Genomic DNA, 16783 nt, shown 5'->3' on the forward strand with positions numbered 1-16783 from the left:
GATGTCCATCTCTAGCTCACCATCAACCCCCGGACCAGTCGCCGCCGCATACACCACCTGCCCCAAGACCACCAGTGCACCTCACCTTCTATACCTCAATCATGTAATATCCTCTCCTCTCTCAATCTTGTCGGCTCCTTTCCAAGCACATCACAGTGACAGTACACTGTGCAGGAGGCTGGATGGAGCGGCAATGCGACGCCAGCTCAAATAATACCTTTCATTAAATATCCTTTTGGCTGGCCCCAAGGGACCCTCCGGACCCTAAGCAACCGCTTGTGTTACTTTTTGGTAAATCTGCTACTGCTAGCATGACCTTTCCAGGATGCCAGCTTAGGGCTGCAGAATACAGTTGAACAAACTATTTCTAGTTTTATTTACAACTCTGCTCCCCAAGCCCCAGACTTTTGACAATGTCTATAATATTTGTCCTATTTAAAATACTTTAAAAGGTTAAGAGACACAGTACGCAATTGGCGCAAAAAGTACCGCAAGGGTACACCCTTAACTATACCTTAAGGAATGTACCTATACTGTAAACATTTGTGCAGTGACAATGTGTAGATGCAACCCAATGTAACCTTATTAACTTAAAAGCTGTTCGAGCGTCACCGACGCTCTGAGAATACTTAACACTATAAGAAATACACAAATACCTGGCTTAGGGTCTAACGCCTTATATGAGTGTTATACTTGCAAAAAGAATAATACAATATATAAGTCATACACTACAATATAACATAGACTAACTAACCAGATAACTGCACAGGAAATACAATACAATACAATTACGTTTAAGGGAAAATAAGAGAGAAAGAGGAGAAGAGAGAGAGAGAGAGAGAAATGGCTCACCATAACAATACAGACAATATGATTGCAGAGAAGCTTACACATGTGAGGAACAATCGCTGCGCATGTTAGTCAATGCTGAGAATCTTTGTGGAGAAAATACTTGAGCTTACCCATACTGGCTGTCCCTATATACACAACCCTACAATACCGCATGGGACAGAAGCTAGACTCCATTTTGGGAAACCTCCCATGATTCCAAGGACTGCAACACATGGTTGAAAGGGGGAGGGGAAAACACCCAGCAGCAGCCATTTTACTCAAACCAACTAATCTTATTCCACATTCCAATCCAACTTCCTAGAACCATCTTATTCAATTTCACATTCCAAACAAACTCAGTATCTCAATAACCAGAGCATATGGTATGCTGGCTATGCGATATGAATCATCACAAGACCAGATCACAATGTAACCACACATATCAGCCTGCCATTGCTACAAGCACATGACTACAGTAACAAAAGGAAGTATGTTTTGACTTCAAACCTTCAGCAAGATGCATCATGTACAACTACTATAATCTGTTATAACTCACCATCCATAAATGTATACCAGGAATACTATGCTACAGATTGTCTACTGTTCCAATTCATTACAGATTTCATAGAGTATTCAGCACAAACACCCAACAATCACACAACTGCGCAAGCCTCATTATCTTTAAGCCATTTGTATCTCCAAACCAACCACTCTATAACAATCACTTCACAACTACTCTACCTCAAACACATATTTAAACTATTCTATGCCAATCAGCCTGATATTGAGATTATGATACTTAGCCTTTGGTGCCTGGTGATGATCCAGCCATGCTTCTGAGAGCTTTGTTCTGAGTGTAGCTACATTACATCTGTTCTCTGAGTCCACCTGCAACTGCCCTCCTCTCTCCCTAGCCAGCAACAACTTTCCTGTTTTTCCTAGTTTCTGGGGGAGGGGTCTCTACTACACAATTCTCTTATGTATATGCTGATCAGGTTCAGCCCTGAAATCTGGCAAAAGGGTTGGCTTGATCATTCATTGTTCTAACAAAGTGATCTTAGCTTTTATACATATAATCATATCTATCCGCTGCAATGTCCCACAACTTCACAACAAGTATCAAATTAATCTACACATCAATCTGCTTGCTTCAATACCAAACACGACGGGCGCATCTGGTTCTGTTCAAATAATACACATTCATGACATCAATTCATCAGCCAATTCTAAATCTCCATGATGTCTGGTGCCCGACATTATTATAACCATGTACTGTATGAAACAAGCGCCGAATCCATCTCCGTGCCATGTCCGAGCAAATGCGTGTGTTACTATATATTGCTGTGCTCGCTGCGCATATTTGCAAGTATAGCGACTTAAATGTGTGCAGTTTGTATGTTCTCTCTATGTAATATTTTTGACTTTGACAGTCCACCCTTTGGCAGTCACCAATAACTGCCACTTCCTAAAACATTTCAAAAAGAGAAAAATATATGTCATATGTAAATACATTTCTATGATTGGGTAAGGGAGGAGAGAAGAAGGTGGGAAAAAGGTATGACCTAGTGAGATAGCAGAAGCATGTGTGTATGAATCCATGTTTGGGGGGTCATGTATCATCGTGCCGTACGTGTTTTAAATCAAGCTTCGAGGTATTGCGAAGTATACATTTGAATTCCTTCTTATCCCGTATTAAGGGTCTGTGGATGGGCTGTCAAACTTTACCGAGCTCTTTTCGGCTTTGGTTGCAACAAAATGGGGGAGCACATCTTAGTTGATGATACATGAATGGGGGGATAAGTGATTGCTAATATCTGTGCCTGTATTCCCTATCGACTATGTGTGTCATTACCTGAAGGTTGTAGAGATGAAGATAAGAAACAATTATGGTAAATGCAGTGGTATTCTATGTCAGGTTAATGAACATTTGTCGGTTGAAGTCTTGTTCGGTGTCTGTTGAATGCAGTCTTCTTTGTGCTTTTGCCCAAAAGGTGCGAGCAAAAGCTTTGTCAATGTCCATAGACTTACAAAAGTGTTGGGCTAGCGTAATTTTAAAATTTCTAGGGAAACTGGGGGTCTATGGCATAGTTCATCAAATATCTGTGTATAAGGTTGTCAAAACTTCTTCTTTAATCCATCAGTTGTCTGTATACTGGATCAACAAATTCCTCGTCCAAGTGGGTCTTTTTACCTTGGAGAAAACGGAAAAACAGGTGAAAGAAACGGACCGTATAATCGCATTTTCATCACATCATTGTCTCTACCGTCGGGTCATAAATCAAATCCATTGGAATTACAATTTCCTCACTCCTTAGACTCGTTACCCTGGTACTACGTTTGCACTTCATTAAAGCCTGACCGCATCTAAATATCAAGCCAATCGATATGACAACACCTAAGATACATAGAAGAAACTTCCCTACATCCATTATGACTCCTTGAGCCCATTCTCCTAAACCAGAGAACCAATTTCGCGGGTTCAACCATGACACCCAACCAGTCAGCTCATTACCCACAGCAGCAAGGGTGAGATTGTGTCTCCTGCGAAATTCCCACTATAATTGGAGAATATCGTCCATCTTTTGGTCTATGACCTCGACCGGATCCTCGGTACTATTTGTAATATATGTGCAGCATTTCACGCCGTACTGCGTTGCCAGTGTGACACAATATCCACCTGTCACTGCTGTGAGATAATTAAGAACCATTCTATGCTGGACCAGTTCTGTTTTATAAGCTTGAAGTTCTCTTCCAGTATACCTAAACGTGTCATCATACATTTCCGTGATATTGTCTAACAAATTTGCAAGCGCAGATATGTATCTATAGTTCATCACTCCTCTAGCGGTGCGAGTGAAATCTAGCGCAAGTAGAACCTGAATCCCGGTGGATTCATGGATCATGTCAGAGGCCAAATGCTCTGTCCTTTCTGTCAGTTGCCTTTTAACTACGTGCTCGTAATGAGTGTGAGTATAAGGAGCTTGGGCACCACGGTGTATATCTTTCATTTTGGCATGTGATACAGTCATTACTTCAGGCAGTACTTTTCCAATATAACACAATCCTTCTGAGTTTGGGGCAAGCCGCTCATACGCCTTTCTCCCGCATGTGAAATATGCATCATCGGGGAGAACATATGGGACATAGTAGGACATAACCATATTACACATCTTCCATGTGAAATCTCCTAACCCTAATTCTCCCATCTGTCTAGTACACGTATCCGTTTGTATGATATGTGCACAGTATCCTGGTGATACCTCTCCAACTCTCATGATCCTATTTCCTAGGGTGTACCTATATCGGAAAGATTTTTCTCTACTGGCTATGTGGCGTATAAGTTCTGTATCTGTGGGCATTCTATCTGCTCTATATGAAAAGGTCATGGTTTGGTTATTCCATGACACTTCCCAATTTCCCGGCCTTCGGGGATTGGAAATGTTAAAACATATTAGGGACCTATCCACATGATATTGGTGGAGCTTCAAACTAGGAGGACTGGAGATATTAAACCTCCTGTCCACCGGCCTCCCACCACTTAACTCAAGTACCTCCCCTACCGTTAAAGGGAATGGTACTAAGCCTGATTTGCTATGGCCTTGAGGTACTTGAAAGCATACCCAACAATCTGTCTGATTTAACACTTTACCCACTAAGGAGTGATAGTCACTCAATGGATGCCGGTCCATGTGGATATTAAAACTGGACTGACATTTCTTGATGCACCCATCCTCTACTACACTGTCACAGAGTCTACAGATACAGTTCTTTTTTTTTTTCCAGCTAACAATCAATCCTTCACAATGTTTACAAATAACATGGCTGCTAGATCGTTTCCGGTACTCGCCTTTGCTTGGTGATTGTGTTGCTATTGGAAATTTACACCTCCGTCTCAGTCATCAGAAACCCATTCTGGATCCTTTCTCGACCTCATTGGTACTCTCACCGAAACAGACTGCTCTGGTCAACATCAGGGTCAACATGAAAATCCGGATCACAGTCTCTTGGGGCGAGTCCATCTTACAGGAGGAGAAAAGGAGAAATTTGTAATGGGGGTACAGGAAAACAGTTTGAGGGGGAGAGAAACTTGTTACGATAATAAGTTCTCTAGTCTTGTTGTTCTTCTTTTTCTGCTGTCATCTCAAAGGTGCTGTCTCTCAGTCTTCCAAACGAACATTCTGGTGATGCAATATTCCTTCCCAACCAGCGATCTTTCTGTAAGGAGCAAAAATCTTGCATTACCATTTGTCTAACTGATGTGTGACATACCATCTTTAAAACATGAAAACATGAGTGAGAAGAGAGAGAAAACAAAAAAACAAAAACAAAGAAGGAGAGAACAATTCATATGCATATATATTACATAAATCAACAATAAACAACAGAAAAAAAAACATTTTTCAAACATCTTTTTTTTCTTCAGGAAAGAAAAAAACATTGTCAGATCTTCCGTTCACCATCAGGCTGTCACATCTACATGTCCAATGGTATCCTTGCATAGTCTCTCCCACCAGCATTTCCATACCTACACTGTATCTGGCCAGGATACATCGATGCTGGCAGGTCATACTGGGGTGTGGTAGACTTCTGCAAGGACCAAATAGCTATGTGATATTTGGGTCCTGTCGATGAACGTCAGAGATGGGGAAAAGAACATTTACAGATAAATTACAACGTCTACCCGGCCGTCCTTGTGCCTGCAAGGAACTGACCTCCCATTTCATTAACTGTAACCTCAGGCTTACTATCAGTCCTAGTGATCCCCTTTCCTGACTATATATTATGGGTGTGGCCCAGAATTCTTCCTATATGATCCCTGATTATAATTTGGTGTGTCATATTCATGCTCATATTCATGTCTAGGGGGTCTGACTTTATGTGGGCTGTTGCAGTTACTGGCATAATGCCCTTCTCTTTTGCAAAGATCACAAACCCTGGGCTTCCTCCAAGTGTCAGTGAAATGGGGTCTTGGTTGATTTGATGCCTCCTCAAACGCTTGGATGCTCATCACCATCAACCGCTTTCCCTGTACCTCCCTGATTCCTTGGATACCCTGATTATGTCGTTGTCTAGGGAGTTGATATACCTTCTGTGAATCTTTGATCATACACTTAGATCTTTCCTAGGATCTGGGAAATCAGACATGATTGATCTCAATTCTGTCCGGGACCAGGGATGGCACATTGCACTGTCCTTGACGGGAATGATTCCCTGATCGTCAGTCTTCCCATTGGGGACTGTGATCACCCTGACAGGACTAAATTCAATTACATCACCTTGTGTTGGTCTTACAATATAGGGTACACATTTGTTTGCGCGTGATATATAACACCGTACGTACCTGTGGACACGACCTCACCTGACCCTCCGTTAGGGGGTTTGATTATTGCCTTTACCGATTTGGTCGCGTCCACCTGGATGTCTTGTGTGATGGCTGCTGGAAGGGGTGCCGACATCGGGCTGGGCTCACTTTTCTTGCTTGTATTCCTGAGGGAAGTTTAACATGGGGTGCGACTTGCACAGGTTAACATTTGTGATTTTTACACTTTCATTTTTATAAACATTATTACATTTGTTACTTTCATTCTTAATACAGTTACTAAGTGCATTTTTATCGTACAACATTGTGCCATTTCTCTGCAACCATAATCCTCTCCATTGCCATGTCTCTCTTCCCAAGATGAGGGTCAGATATGTAAGTTAAATTTCTTTGCATTTTACTTTCCTGTTGCCATAACTGTAAACAATCATAGTGTCTAATTCGTCGCTTCCAGGATTTTATGAGACAGATCCTTCGCCTTAAATTATGCAGTACCTCTGAGTCAAAACTACCTATCCCAGGAAATGGTGCTTTATCCCCCACAGTCATTCGTGTCCATTCATCACAAAAGGTCTCAGTGTGGGGACCATACTTCCCCCACATTACTAACCGAGCAGACCCTCGGGGTCTGCAAGCCTCTGCAGCCTGAACTCTGACTGCTAAACGTCCCTGTGTTGTGCACTTGGCTTCCATTGTGGACCTTTTTAACACAGAAAAACTTCCTAAAATGCACCAAACACAGAAGTCTACGGTGGAAGTTACCCAAGCTCTTCCACCAGCTTCTTCTACTCCGAGTACAACGAATCCGCCCCTTTTTAGCAGACCCACGTAATCGTTGCAGGCCCTACCAGCGAAAATTTCTTACTTTACACAAATCACGCTTGCATGTGCTCCCTACAACACGTATGAGGGCAATTTACCTCGTATCACGTTGCGTTATTAGTCACACCTACAACCGTGCGGTCCAATCGTACCACTTATAGACACTTGTTGCCCATAAATGGTAGGATCATTGGAGTCTCCCTACTGTGCTCCAAAACAGCCGGAGCGTAATACCACGAAAACTTTATCACACTCCGTTGCACGTTTTCACCAAGACCGTGCACGCACGTTTTCACCTAGACCGTGCTCATCACGTATTCACCTAGACCGTGATTCACCAAGATTTACTTCACCAAGATTTCACCAAGATTTCACCAAGAGGAGTTCAATACACTCATACCGTTTTGAACCCACTATCATTCTGTAGTTTTCTGATCAGAAAAATCATTTCCCGTAATCTGATAGCTCTCCCCAGAGGCACTACAGTAAAGTAAGGTATTTAAACTAAATTTTGGAAACTGAACAAATGTGTGCTATTGTCTTGTGGCTTCTGTATCGCCTTACTATAAATGTAAGCGATATTTCACTATATAAACGCTTACCAAACACCACACAGTATCTTCTATGCTGTGTGCTTGTTTTTTTTTTTTTTTTTCAATTACTCCCTTAAGTATTACTTTTTACCTTTTAACTATTAATAACAACAAATGTCTCAGCGCGTTATCAATGCAAATTGCAAACAGGAAGGTGAGATGTGAAAATTACACAAATGAACATGCAATTCTAAATTTAATCTAATAACATACATTGATGTAAGCACACGCATATAGATATTACATATAAGTACCAATCACTATTACTTATGATTGACTATGATATAGATTAAATAAATGCATAAAAAAAACTCATTAAATGATGATTTCTTTTTGACAATGGATGGCTGATTATTTCCTGAGTCAACTGAAAATCAGCCGCTTAGGGAGAAAAAGAAATAAATAAAAAATGTGACCTTCCCAAAATGGCCGCTCCTCCTCCCCCTTTCACCTCCATGAGGGTCACACAAAATGGTGGACAGACCATGCTGCTTCTTGTTACAAAGAAAGTCATCATTCAAACTCCTAAAGTTATCATGCTATGCAGAGCGATTAAAAATAATTTTAAACCTATTTAAACAGACAAACCATCCAATCTGCGTGTGTAGTTGGCACCAAATAGAAATAAAAACCAGATTTACAAAGACAATAACGTACTGTTCTTACCTTCCAGTTCCGGATTACTTCAGCACCCTTTACTAAGCGAAACAGACGCTTATCCAGACAGCACTACGAGGAATATAACCTCCCGCCCTTTGCTGATGGATAATGTCTGCTGGAATTACCTAGTATAGATATGTGAAGGACCGACGAGCCGCCAATTGACAATGTCTATAATATTTGTCCTATTTAAAACACTTTAAAAGGTTAAGAGACACAGTACGCAATTGGCGCAAAAAGTACCGCAAGGGTACACCCTTAACTATACCTTAAGGAATGTACCTATACTGTAAACATTTGTGCAGTGACAATGTGTAGATGCAACCCAATGTAACCTTATTAACTTAAAAGCTGTTCGAGCGTCACCGACGCTCTGAGAATACTTAACACTATAAGAAATACACAAATACCTGGCTTAGGGTCTAACGCCTTATATGAGTGTTATACTTGCAAAAAGAATAATACAATATATAAGTCATACACTACAATATAACAGACTAACTAACCAGATAACTGCACAGGAAATACAATACAATACAATTACGTTTAAGGGAAAATAAGAGAGAAAGAGGAGAAGAGAGAGAGAGAGAGAGAGAGAAATGGCTCACCATAACAATACAGACAATATGATTGCAGAGAAGCTTACACATGTGAGGAACAATCGCTGCGCATGTTAGTCAATGCTGAGAATCTTTGTGGAGAAAATACTTGAGCTTACCCATACTGGCTGTCCCTATATACACAACCCTACAATACCGCATGGGACAGAAGCTAGACTCCATTTTGGGAAACCTCCCATGATTCCAAGGACTGCAACACATGGTTGAAAGGGGGAGGGGAAAACACCCAGCAGCAGCCATTTTACTCAAACCAACTAATCTTATTCCACATTCCAATCCAACTTCCTAGAACCATCTTATTCAATTTCACATTCCAAACAAACTCAGTATCTCAATAACCAGAGCATATGGTATGCTGGCTATGCGATATGAATCATCACAAGACCAGATCACAATGTAACCACACATATCAGCCTGCCATTGCTAAAAGCACATGACTACAGTAACAAAAGGAAGTATGTTTTGACTTCAAACCTTCAGCAAGATGCATCATGTACAACTACTATAATCTGTTATAACTCACCATCCATAAATGTATACCAGGAATACTATGCTACAGATTGTCTACTGTTCCAATTCATTACAGATTTCATAGAGTATTCAGCACAAACACCCAACAATCACACAACTGCGCAAGCCTCATTATCTTTAAGCCATTTGTATCTCCAAACCAACCACTCTATAACAATCACTTCACAACTACTCTACCTCAAACACATATTTAAACTATTCTATGCCAATCAGCCTGATATTGAGATTATGATACTTAGCCTTTGGTGCCTGGTGATGATCCAGCCATGCTTCTGAGAGCTTTGTTCTGAGTGTAGCTACATTACATCTGTTCTCTGAGTCCACCTGCAACTGCCCTCCTCTCTCCCTAGCCAGCAACAACTTTCCTGTTTTTCCTAGTTTCTGGGGGAGGGGTCTCTACTACACAATTCTCTTATGTATATGCTGATCAGGTTCAGCCCTGAAATCTGGCAAAAGGGTTGGCTTGATCATTCATTGTTCTAACAAAGTGATCTTAGCTTTTATACATATAATCATATCTATCCGCTGCAATGTCCCACAACTTCACAACAAGTATCAAATTAATCTACACATCAATCTGCTTGCTTCAATACCAAACACGACGGGCGCATCTGGTTCTGTTCAAATAATACACATTCATGACATCAATTCATCAGCCAATTCTAAATCTCCATGATGTCTGGTGCCCGACATTATTATAACCATGTACTGTATGAAACAAGCGCCGAATCCATCTCCGTGCCATGTCCGAGCAAATGCGTGTGTTACTATATATTGCTGTGCTCGCTGCGCATATTTGCAAGTATAGCGACTTAAATGTGTGCAGTTTGTATGTTCTCTCTATGTAATATTTTTGACTTTGACACTTTTTACAAGAGGCTCACATAGCAAGCACTTTCTTTGAATTAAATTATTCTTCTCATGTCCAAATGATCACTTTGGGTGTAAAACGGACCGAGAAAAACAGAAATATAAACATATTGTCAGACATGCAAGAAATTATAGACTCTTGAATGAGTGGTCAAGTCTCCCACATGCAACCCATTTTATGAGTGAAGTGGGCACCCCAAGTTGTGTAATGTAGCGATTCACATGACATCGCTTTTGTGGTTTCTCCCACTAATGAATAGTGAAGTGAACTGTATCTTTGAACAGCATGTGGATTGAGCCACAATGACACTATAGTGGATCCACACACCCCTTCACATCGGGCCTGTTTGCTTTAGAGAAAACGGCAATTATGAAATACATACTGTACATATCCCAAAAGCAGCATCCCGCACGCCAGAATGGTGGCAGTAGGGCGAACAGTAAGTGTCCCCTTGCGGACTCGCTGCGCTCGCCAGAGAATCAATTCCCACTCTATGGGTGTCGCGGACACCCACGAGTGGGAATAGCCCTGTTGTGCCAGGATTCCGACAGGCAGCATTGTCGGCTGGCGGGATTCTGGAGTCGGTATCCTGAATGTCGGGATCCCAACATCCGGAATTTTAACTACATACCCCTCCAATGATGCTTTCCCCATAGTGTTAGGATAGCTAACAATATCTGAAGATGTTATTAGCTATCTGGTATAAGCCTTTCAGAGCTTAGTAAATTGACCCTGTGGTGTGTTAAGGCATTACCTATACACTAAAGTTACTTCCACATTATCTTAGCTTTATTAAATATATCCTCCAAGCCTCACACCATTCTGGAGAATGTTTTACCTGAGAATGATTGGATTCTGTTTCCTCAGAGGGGACAGGACTGAGGTCTGTGGTTGGTTTCCACTGATACACTTCGCCTTCAGCACCTGGTAAAAGCTCTGATGCTGACATTTTGGAAGTTGATAAATCACTATGGGATAAGGAGTGAGAAACATTGGCGATGTTGACACTGCAATCTATTTTTCTCTCTTGTACTCGCTGCCTGGGTAATTTGAAGGTAATTTCATCCCCTACAATATCATCAATAATTTCTTGTCTTTTGAGTTCACTTTGTCGACTTGGCCTATTTTGATTCTGTATAAAGCTTGTATTAGACTCCAATGCATCTTGGGATTTGCTTGACTTTAGTGTTGTCCATCCAGGGCTCTGGACTGACACTTGAGAAAATATACTTTCTACTGAGCCTCCTATTCTGTATTTAGGCTCCTTTTTCATTCTTTCGTGGTGCCTCCAGTTCTCTTGCAGATTCATGAGTTCTAAGGCATTCTTTTCCACAAATATGTTCTTGGAACTTTCATAGTCTAAATGAATCTGTTTCTTTATTTCAGGGTAACTATTTAAATCCAGTGAGAGACAGTGGACATTGACCACCTCGGTACTCTTTAAAGGCAGACGCACAATTGTGTTTGTTTCCATGCTCAGTTACAAAATGTAACAATATGTTACAAAATGTAGTGGCTATTATCAGGGAGAAAGAAAGAAAGAAAGAAAGAAAGAAAGAAAGAAAGAAAGAAAGAAAGAAAGAAAGAAAGAAAGAAAGAAAAAAAAGAAATAATGAATTAAATGGTGACTCCTTCTTAAACAATATAATTCAATTGCAATTGTATATCGTTTTTCATGTTAACATATTTAGTGTGATAATAAATAGACCACGGAATACTGAAGTCAAACATATTGAGATGAGTCCAACTGAATAATAATGTTATGTTAGAGTGTATTCAACAGCAATGTTACTGCCAATGTAACCATTCGTGTTGCCGAAGAGGTACTTACATACTGATTGTTTGATCTGTCATTTTTATATTTGTTATCAGTTATATAGCACTGGTATATATGGTGATATCATGTCGTCCTGTACATATAATATTAATTCATTCATCTCAGTCCCTGCCCCATTGGAACACATTCTAAATAATAAGCATAATTCACACGACTTACTACAGGGAGATTAATTATAGGGCATGAAGAGTATGTATTATAATAGGGGCACCAAAACCTTTTACTTCCAAGGTCTATTCATTCCACCATTCCCTTGCTATCACTATGGCATGCTGGTATCCCTGTACTGTGACATCTCCGCTGTGGGCAGGTATCCAGCGGTACCCGCCACAGTGAAATGTTTGGCTTGCGGTCCTCCTCCCCAGCTGCAGCAGATCAGTCCCGGCAATTGACAGATGGCCGCGGCTCCCATAAGGATGTGAGCCACTCTGTCTCAGATTGAAAGGAGAATGTGCACGAAATGTGACATCACGTTTGGTACCAAATTCTGAGACACCTCACTATAAAAATTAGTCTCTGAGCTCTGACAAGTCGAGAGTACAGGCTCACAAACCTTACTCCTGTAGATGGGTACTCCGTTATCTTGGCTGTTTCTGCGTCTAGATGGAGGTTTAGTCATGCCTAGGTGATAGCTTAGGTTGCTGAGTTTAATCATGGACAGGCGCATTGAGGCATGACTAGATACTCAGCATGCAATACACATATCCACTACTGAATGTCTAATGCTCCACTAATCCAGTACTTTAAATCGAATAGCGGCAGATTGATCTAAAGTACAAGCTCTGGCAAATGGTCAGTGATGACTGTAATGTTAATATACAGTCCTGTACTGCATACTGTACACACAGATGGTGTCAGACGGAGAGAGTTAAAAAAATAAATAGATTATACAGACGCAAACGAACATGTTAAAACATTTGTCTATGCAGACGCAACTAATGTGTGAAAGGAATAATGTAGCTCATTGACTTTAAAGTATGTACAGTGCACTAAATACCGTGTTTGCTAAATGAGCGCCCGAGTCCCCTAAAGGCATAAACAAACACCAATTGGAAGGAATCGCTGCTTGCATTACTTTTACACATGAAGTTGTGTATCTTCCATGCAGTGACATGGGCAAGCGATGAAGACTCCGGCATCCCACGCTGAGAGTCTCGGGTTCGATTCCCAAAGTGCCAATCTATATTTTTTTTCCCTGACATTACATTCACTTTATTCATTTTTTTTTCTTCTTTGTAATCCATTGTAATACATTCAATGGAAGGGTGCACACAGGTTTCACATAAATCAGGGTACATCTGCATGAGCATCTGATTCTGCTATCTAAAATACATTGCGGTAATGAGCACCCGTAGACATACCAATAAATATAAATGAGTGTATCCTGATGCAATTAACTGTTCGAGCAACACAGTACTGTAGATCATCGATGAGAGAATCTGTGTTGTACTTTATGAGAAGGGATCACTGCTACTGTACCATTTACACATCTACAGTATCAACGCGACTGCAGTTCTCTATGTGATTTTCATATACAGTATACTGTAGTATTGTGTTGCACATTTATTGTAAGCTGACCTGACCTCCCTCCCTGTCTACTGCATGAACTGTGCTGGCTCCCAGGGGGGAAGTGGGATGGGGGTAGGGCGAGGCGGTGGAAAATACTGTGTTCAAAGAAAAGGCATAATCAAAACCAAGGGGAACTGACATCCCGGGTGCAAGATTAACAACCTGGGATGCCTGGGATGCACGACGTCTGAGACGCACAACGTCTGAGACGCTCATTATTGTATATGATGGCTGCCAGGGACCTTCCTTACTCACTTGGTGAGCTCCGTCTCCTCGTTTGCTAGCGGGACAAAGCTCTCGCCAGCAATGAGAAGGTTAGGGCATACCGGAGGGCATGCAGGGAGAACCTCCGGAAGTACAACCGGATCCTTGACTTCAATGGACTGTACTGTTGCTTAAACTCCTTGTTTTGCGTATGTATACGCTATATTTATTAATTGATCACTCTGCGGGACCTCATTGCCCCTTTGTATTTTAGCTAGGGGATTGTGACGCTCCTTCAGCATTGCCCTGTAGCCTGCAAAACCTATGCCGTCGCTCGCTCCATAGCTGAGTGCTGCCACAAGGCAGGGGGAGTTGGGCGGCGGCTATTTTGTCAACTTGCTAGGTGATCGAGTCTGGTGTATCCGTAATGTGCATAGAGCTCGCCTAGACCTATCGTCCCTTTGTATTTTAGCTAGGGGATTGTGACGCTCCTCCAGCATTGCCCCGTAGCCTGCAAAACCTGTGCTATCACTCGCTCTGTAGCCGAGGGCCTCCACGGGGCAAGGGATAACTGGTGTCAGCCATTTTGACAACTTGCTACAGTATGTGTTCAAGTCCGGTGTATTGTAATGTGCATAGAGCTCGCCTAGCCCTATCGCCCCTGTGTATTGTAGCTAGGGGATTATGATGCTCCTTCAGCATTGCCCCGTAGCCTGCAAAACATATGATTCCTAATGTACTGTAAATGGACTATACTGTGGCTTTATCACGTTTGTTTGCATCTGTATATACTGTACACTGTATTTACAGTACGTCTGTACACTGTAATATACTGTATGACATACTGTAACATATTGTAACGTAATGAGACGCACCAGTAAAGTAGTTCTTACTACGTATTTCGGTATTGTATTTTACTGGAGACCACATGCATGCGCAGTGGTGATTTTAAAAAGCAACATCTGGTATTACACTTAAAGGTAATGCCAAATGCTCTGTGCGCCTCCCTACAACTAGGAATGCCTCCCTACGACTAGGCACGCCTCCCTGCACCCAGGCACGCTGCGTATGCCCAATCGTGACTAACGCCTCAGCCAGCCAAGATATTGGAGGACCCATCTGTATGTCATCTGTATGTCTAAGCCCCTGTGCTTCTTTATGTGGTTCTAAACAGTGGCTCCAGAGGTGCAGCGCAGTCCAAAATTCAAATAGGGGAGCCACACCAACTGACACCTCAAACGCTGCCACACATCACTGGCCAGGACTCACTAGCATTTGGTGTGTCTCCCTTATTTTAATTTTTAACTGCCCTGCCACCTCTGGAGCCACTACTGGTTCTAAAACAGATCTCTGTTCCTGATCCTAGTTATCCCTGTGTCCTAATCCTTGCCTGTCTCCTGGTACCCTGTTTGCTCTCCTCTTACTTTGTCCCAGGCTATGTGAACTTAACCAGAAACAGCAACTAATGATGTCAATTCCATATGATCATAAACAGTTTCTAAGCATACATTTTGTTTAGATTTGAGAAGTGGAATGTGATATATTTGCACTATGATCTGCAAATGCCATAAGAATCATAAAAGTAGCATATTCAAGTAATACAAATATTGATATTCTTACAAAGTAAAGTAGTGTGTGACAAACACATGGTGGTTAGAGGGGGAAGGGGCATACTGTCAGTTATAAATCACTATGGCAACTGCATATACTGTAATAGGAATATTGCTTTACATATGTGAATTTGAAGTGGAAAAAAAATAAAAAATACCGAAAATAATTACAAAGTAATTATTTGTCTATAAATAGCTAACTTTCTTAACTGTAAGACAGGCTCATACAGCTACAACTTGGTTTAAATAACCATGCTGCATACAATTCATAAATGTTCTTATTGCTGATTACCCGATGTAGACGAACATTTGATAAAGTTATGAATCCTTGAAATACAAACAATATTAAACTACAGAAATAACTATATATATATATATATATATATATACTAATGAAAAAAGTACAGCCAACATACCTATGTAGTCAGTTGTTTGCAGGAAAGCGAGGACAGTGGGATTCTACATCAGTTGCACTTTAACGACTAACAGACCTTCCATTTACTTGGGCTCTCTTATTTTCCAAACATCTAGTCTCTCAAATGATACATTCACAAATGACTGTGCTTCAGTTGATTCCAGTATGTCCTCCAAGTTGAATGCTTCCTCCTACAATTTAAAAGCACCTGACAGGTATAATGGGAAAGCCTGGGCCCGGCAGTAATCCCCACCAGTAAGCTAGTATATTTACAGTATGGAATAAATGTACACACAGAAACAGAGGGAAGGAGCTGCAATCCAGGCGGCAACACAAGGTTGAACGAGTGTCTAACAACAGTCAGATATATGTAAACACCCTGAGGCACCAAGCCCATTGTCATTTCTTCTACTGTTCCTTAGGATTGAATCTGGCAGCTGTTTGTTCAAGCTACTTGCAATGCATGTGGGTGGGTGTAACAGAAAGTGGCTCCAAAAAGGGTTTTGTTTACTTTCTCTGCTTAGATATTCATGTTCTGTATATCAACAGTAACCTTAGTGCACCTGCAAGCATAGTTTACAAGGAATAAATATTAAAAGAGTATACACTACATCATAGCTATAGATAGATAGATAGATAGATAGATAGACAGACAGACAGACAGACAGACAGACAGACAATATTGTGCAAACGTATGAATGCTTTCAAAAATAGAAGTGTTGTTTATTTTTATCAATTAACAAAATGCAAAGTGAATAACAGAAGAGAAATCTAAATCAAATACATATTTGGTGTGACCACCCTTTGCCTTCAAAACAGCCACAATTCTTTTAGGTACACTTGCACAAAGTTTTTGAAGGAACTCGGCAGGGAGGTTGTGCCAAACGTCTTGTAGAACTA

At 41.1% G+C, this 16783-nt stretch overlaps 1 protein-coding gene across 4 annotated transcripts in view; it reads right to left on the bottom strand.

Annotated features, from left to right (window-relative positions):
• LOC135050849 (uncharacterized) overlaps positions 1 to 16256 on the bottom strand; it is a 135097-nt gene extending 118841 nt beyond the window's left edge. For 2 of the 4 annotated variants that reach the window (XM_063957141.1, XM_063957140.1), the window contains exons 1-2: positions 15885 to 16254; positions 11087 to 11764 (exon numbers count right to left, since the gene is read on the bottom strand). In XM_063957141.1, coding sequence (XP_063813211.1) covers positions 11087 to 11722 — 636 coding nt within the window. In that variant the 5' untranslated portion in view covers positions 11723 to 11764; positions 15885 to 16254. Of the gene's footprint in view, positions 1 to 11086; positions 11765 to 15884 lie in introns of all 4 variants that reach the window. The other 2 variants (XM_063957142.1, XM_063957144.1) reach the window with 2 other exon arrangements.
• Positions 16257 to 16783: the final 527 nt, after the last annotated feature.

The sequence above is a fragment of the Pseudophryne corroboree genome, chromosome 2 (genome assembly GCF_028390025.1).
Source record: "Pseudophryne corroboree isolate aPseCor3 chromosome 2, aPseCor3.hap2, whole genome shotgun sequence".
Lineage (NCBI taxonomy): Eukaryota > Metazoa > Chordata > Amphibia > Anura > Myobatrachidae > Pseudophryne > Pseudophryne corroboree.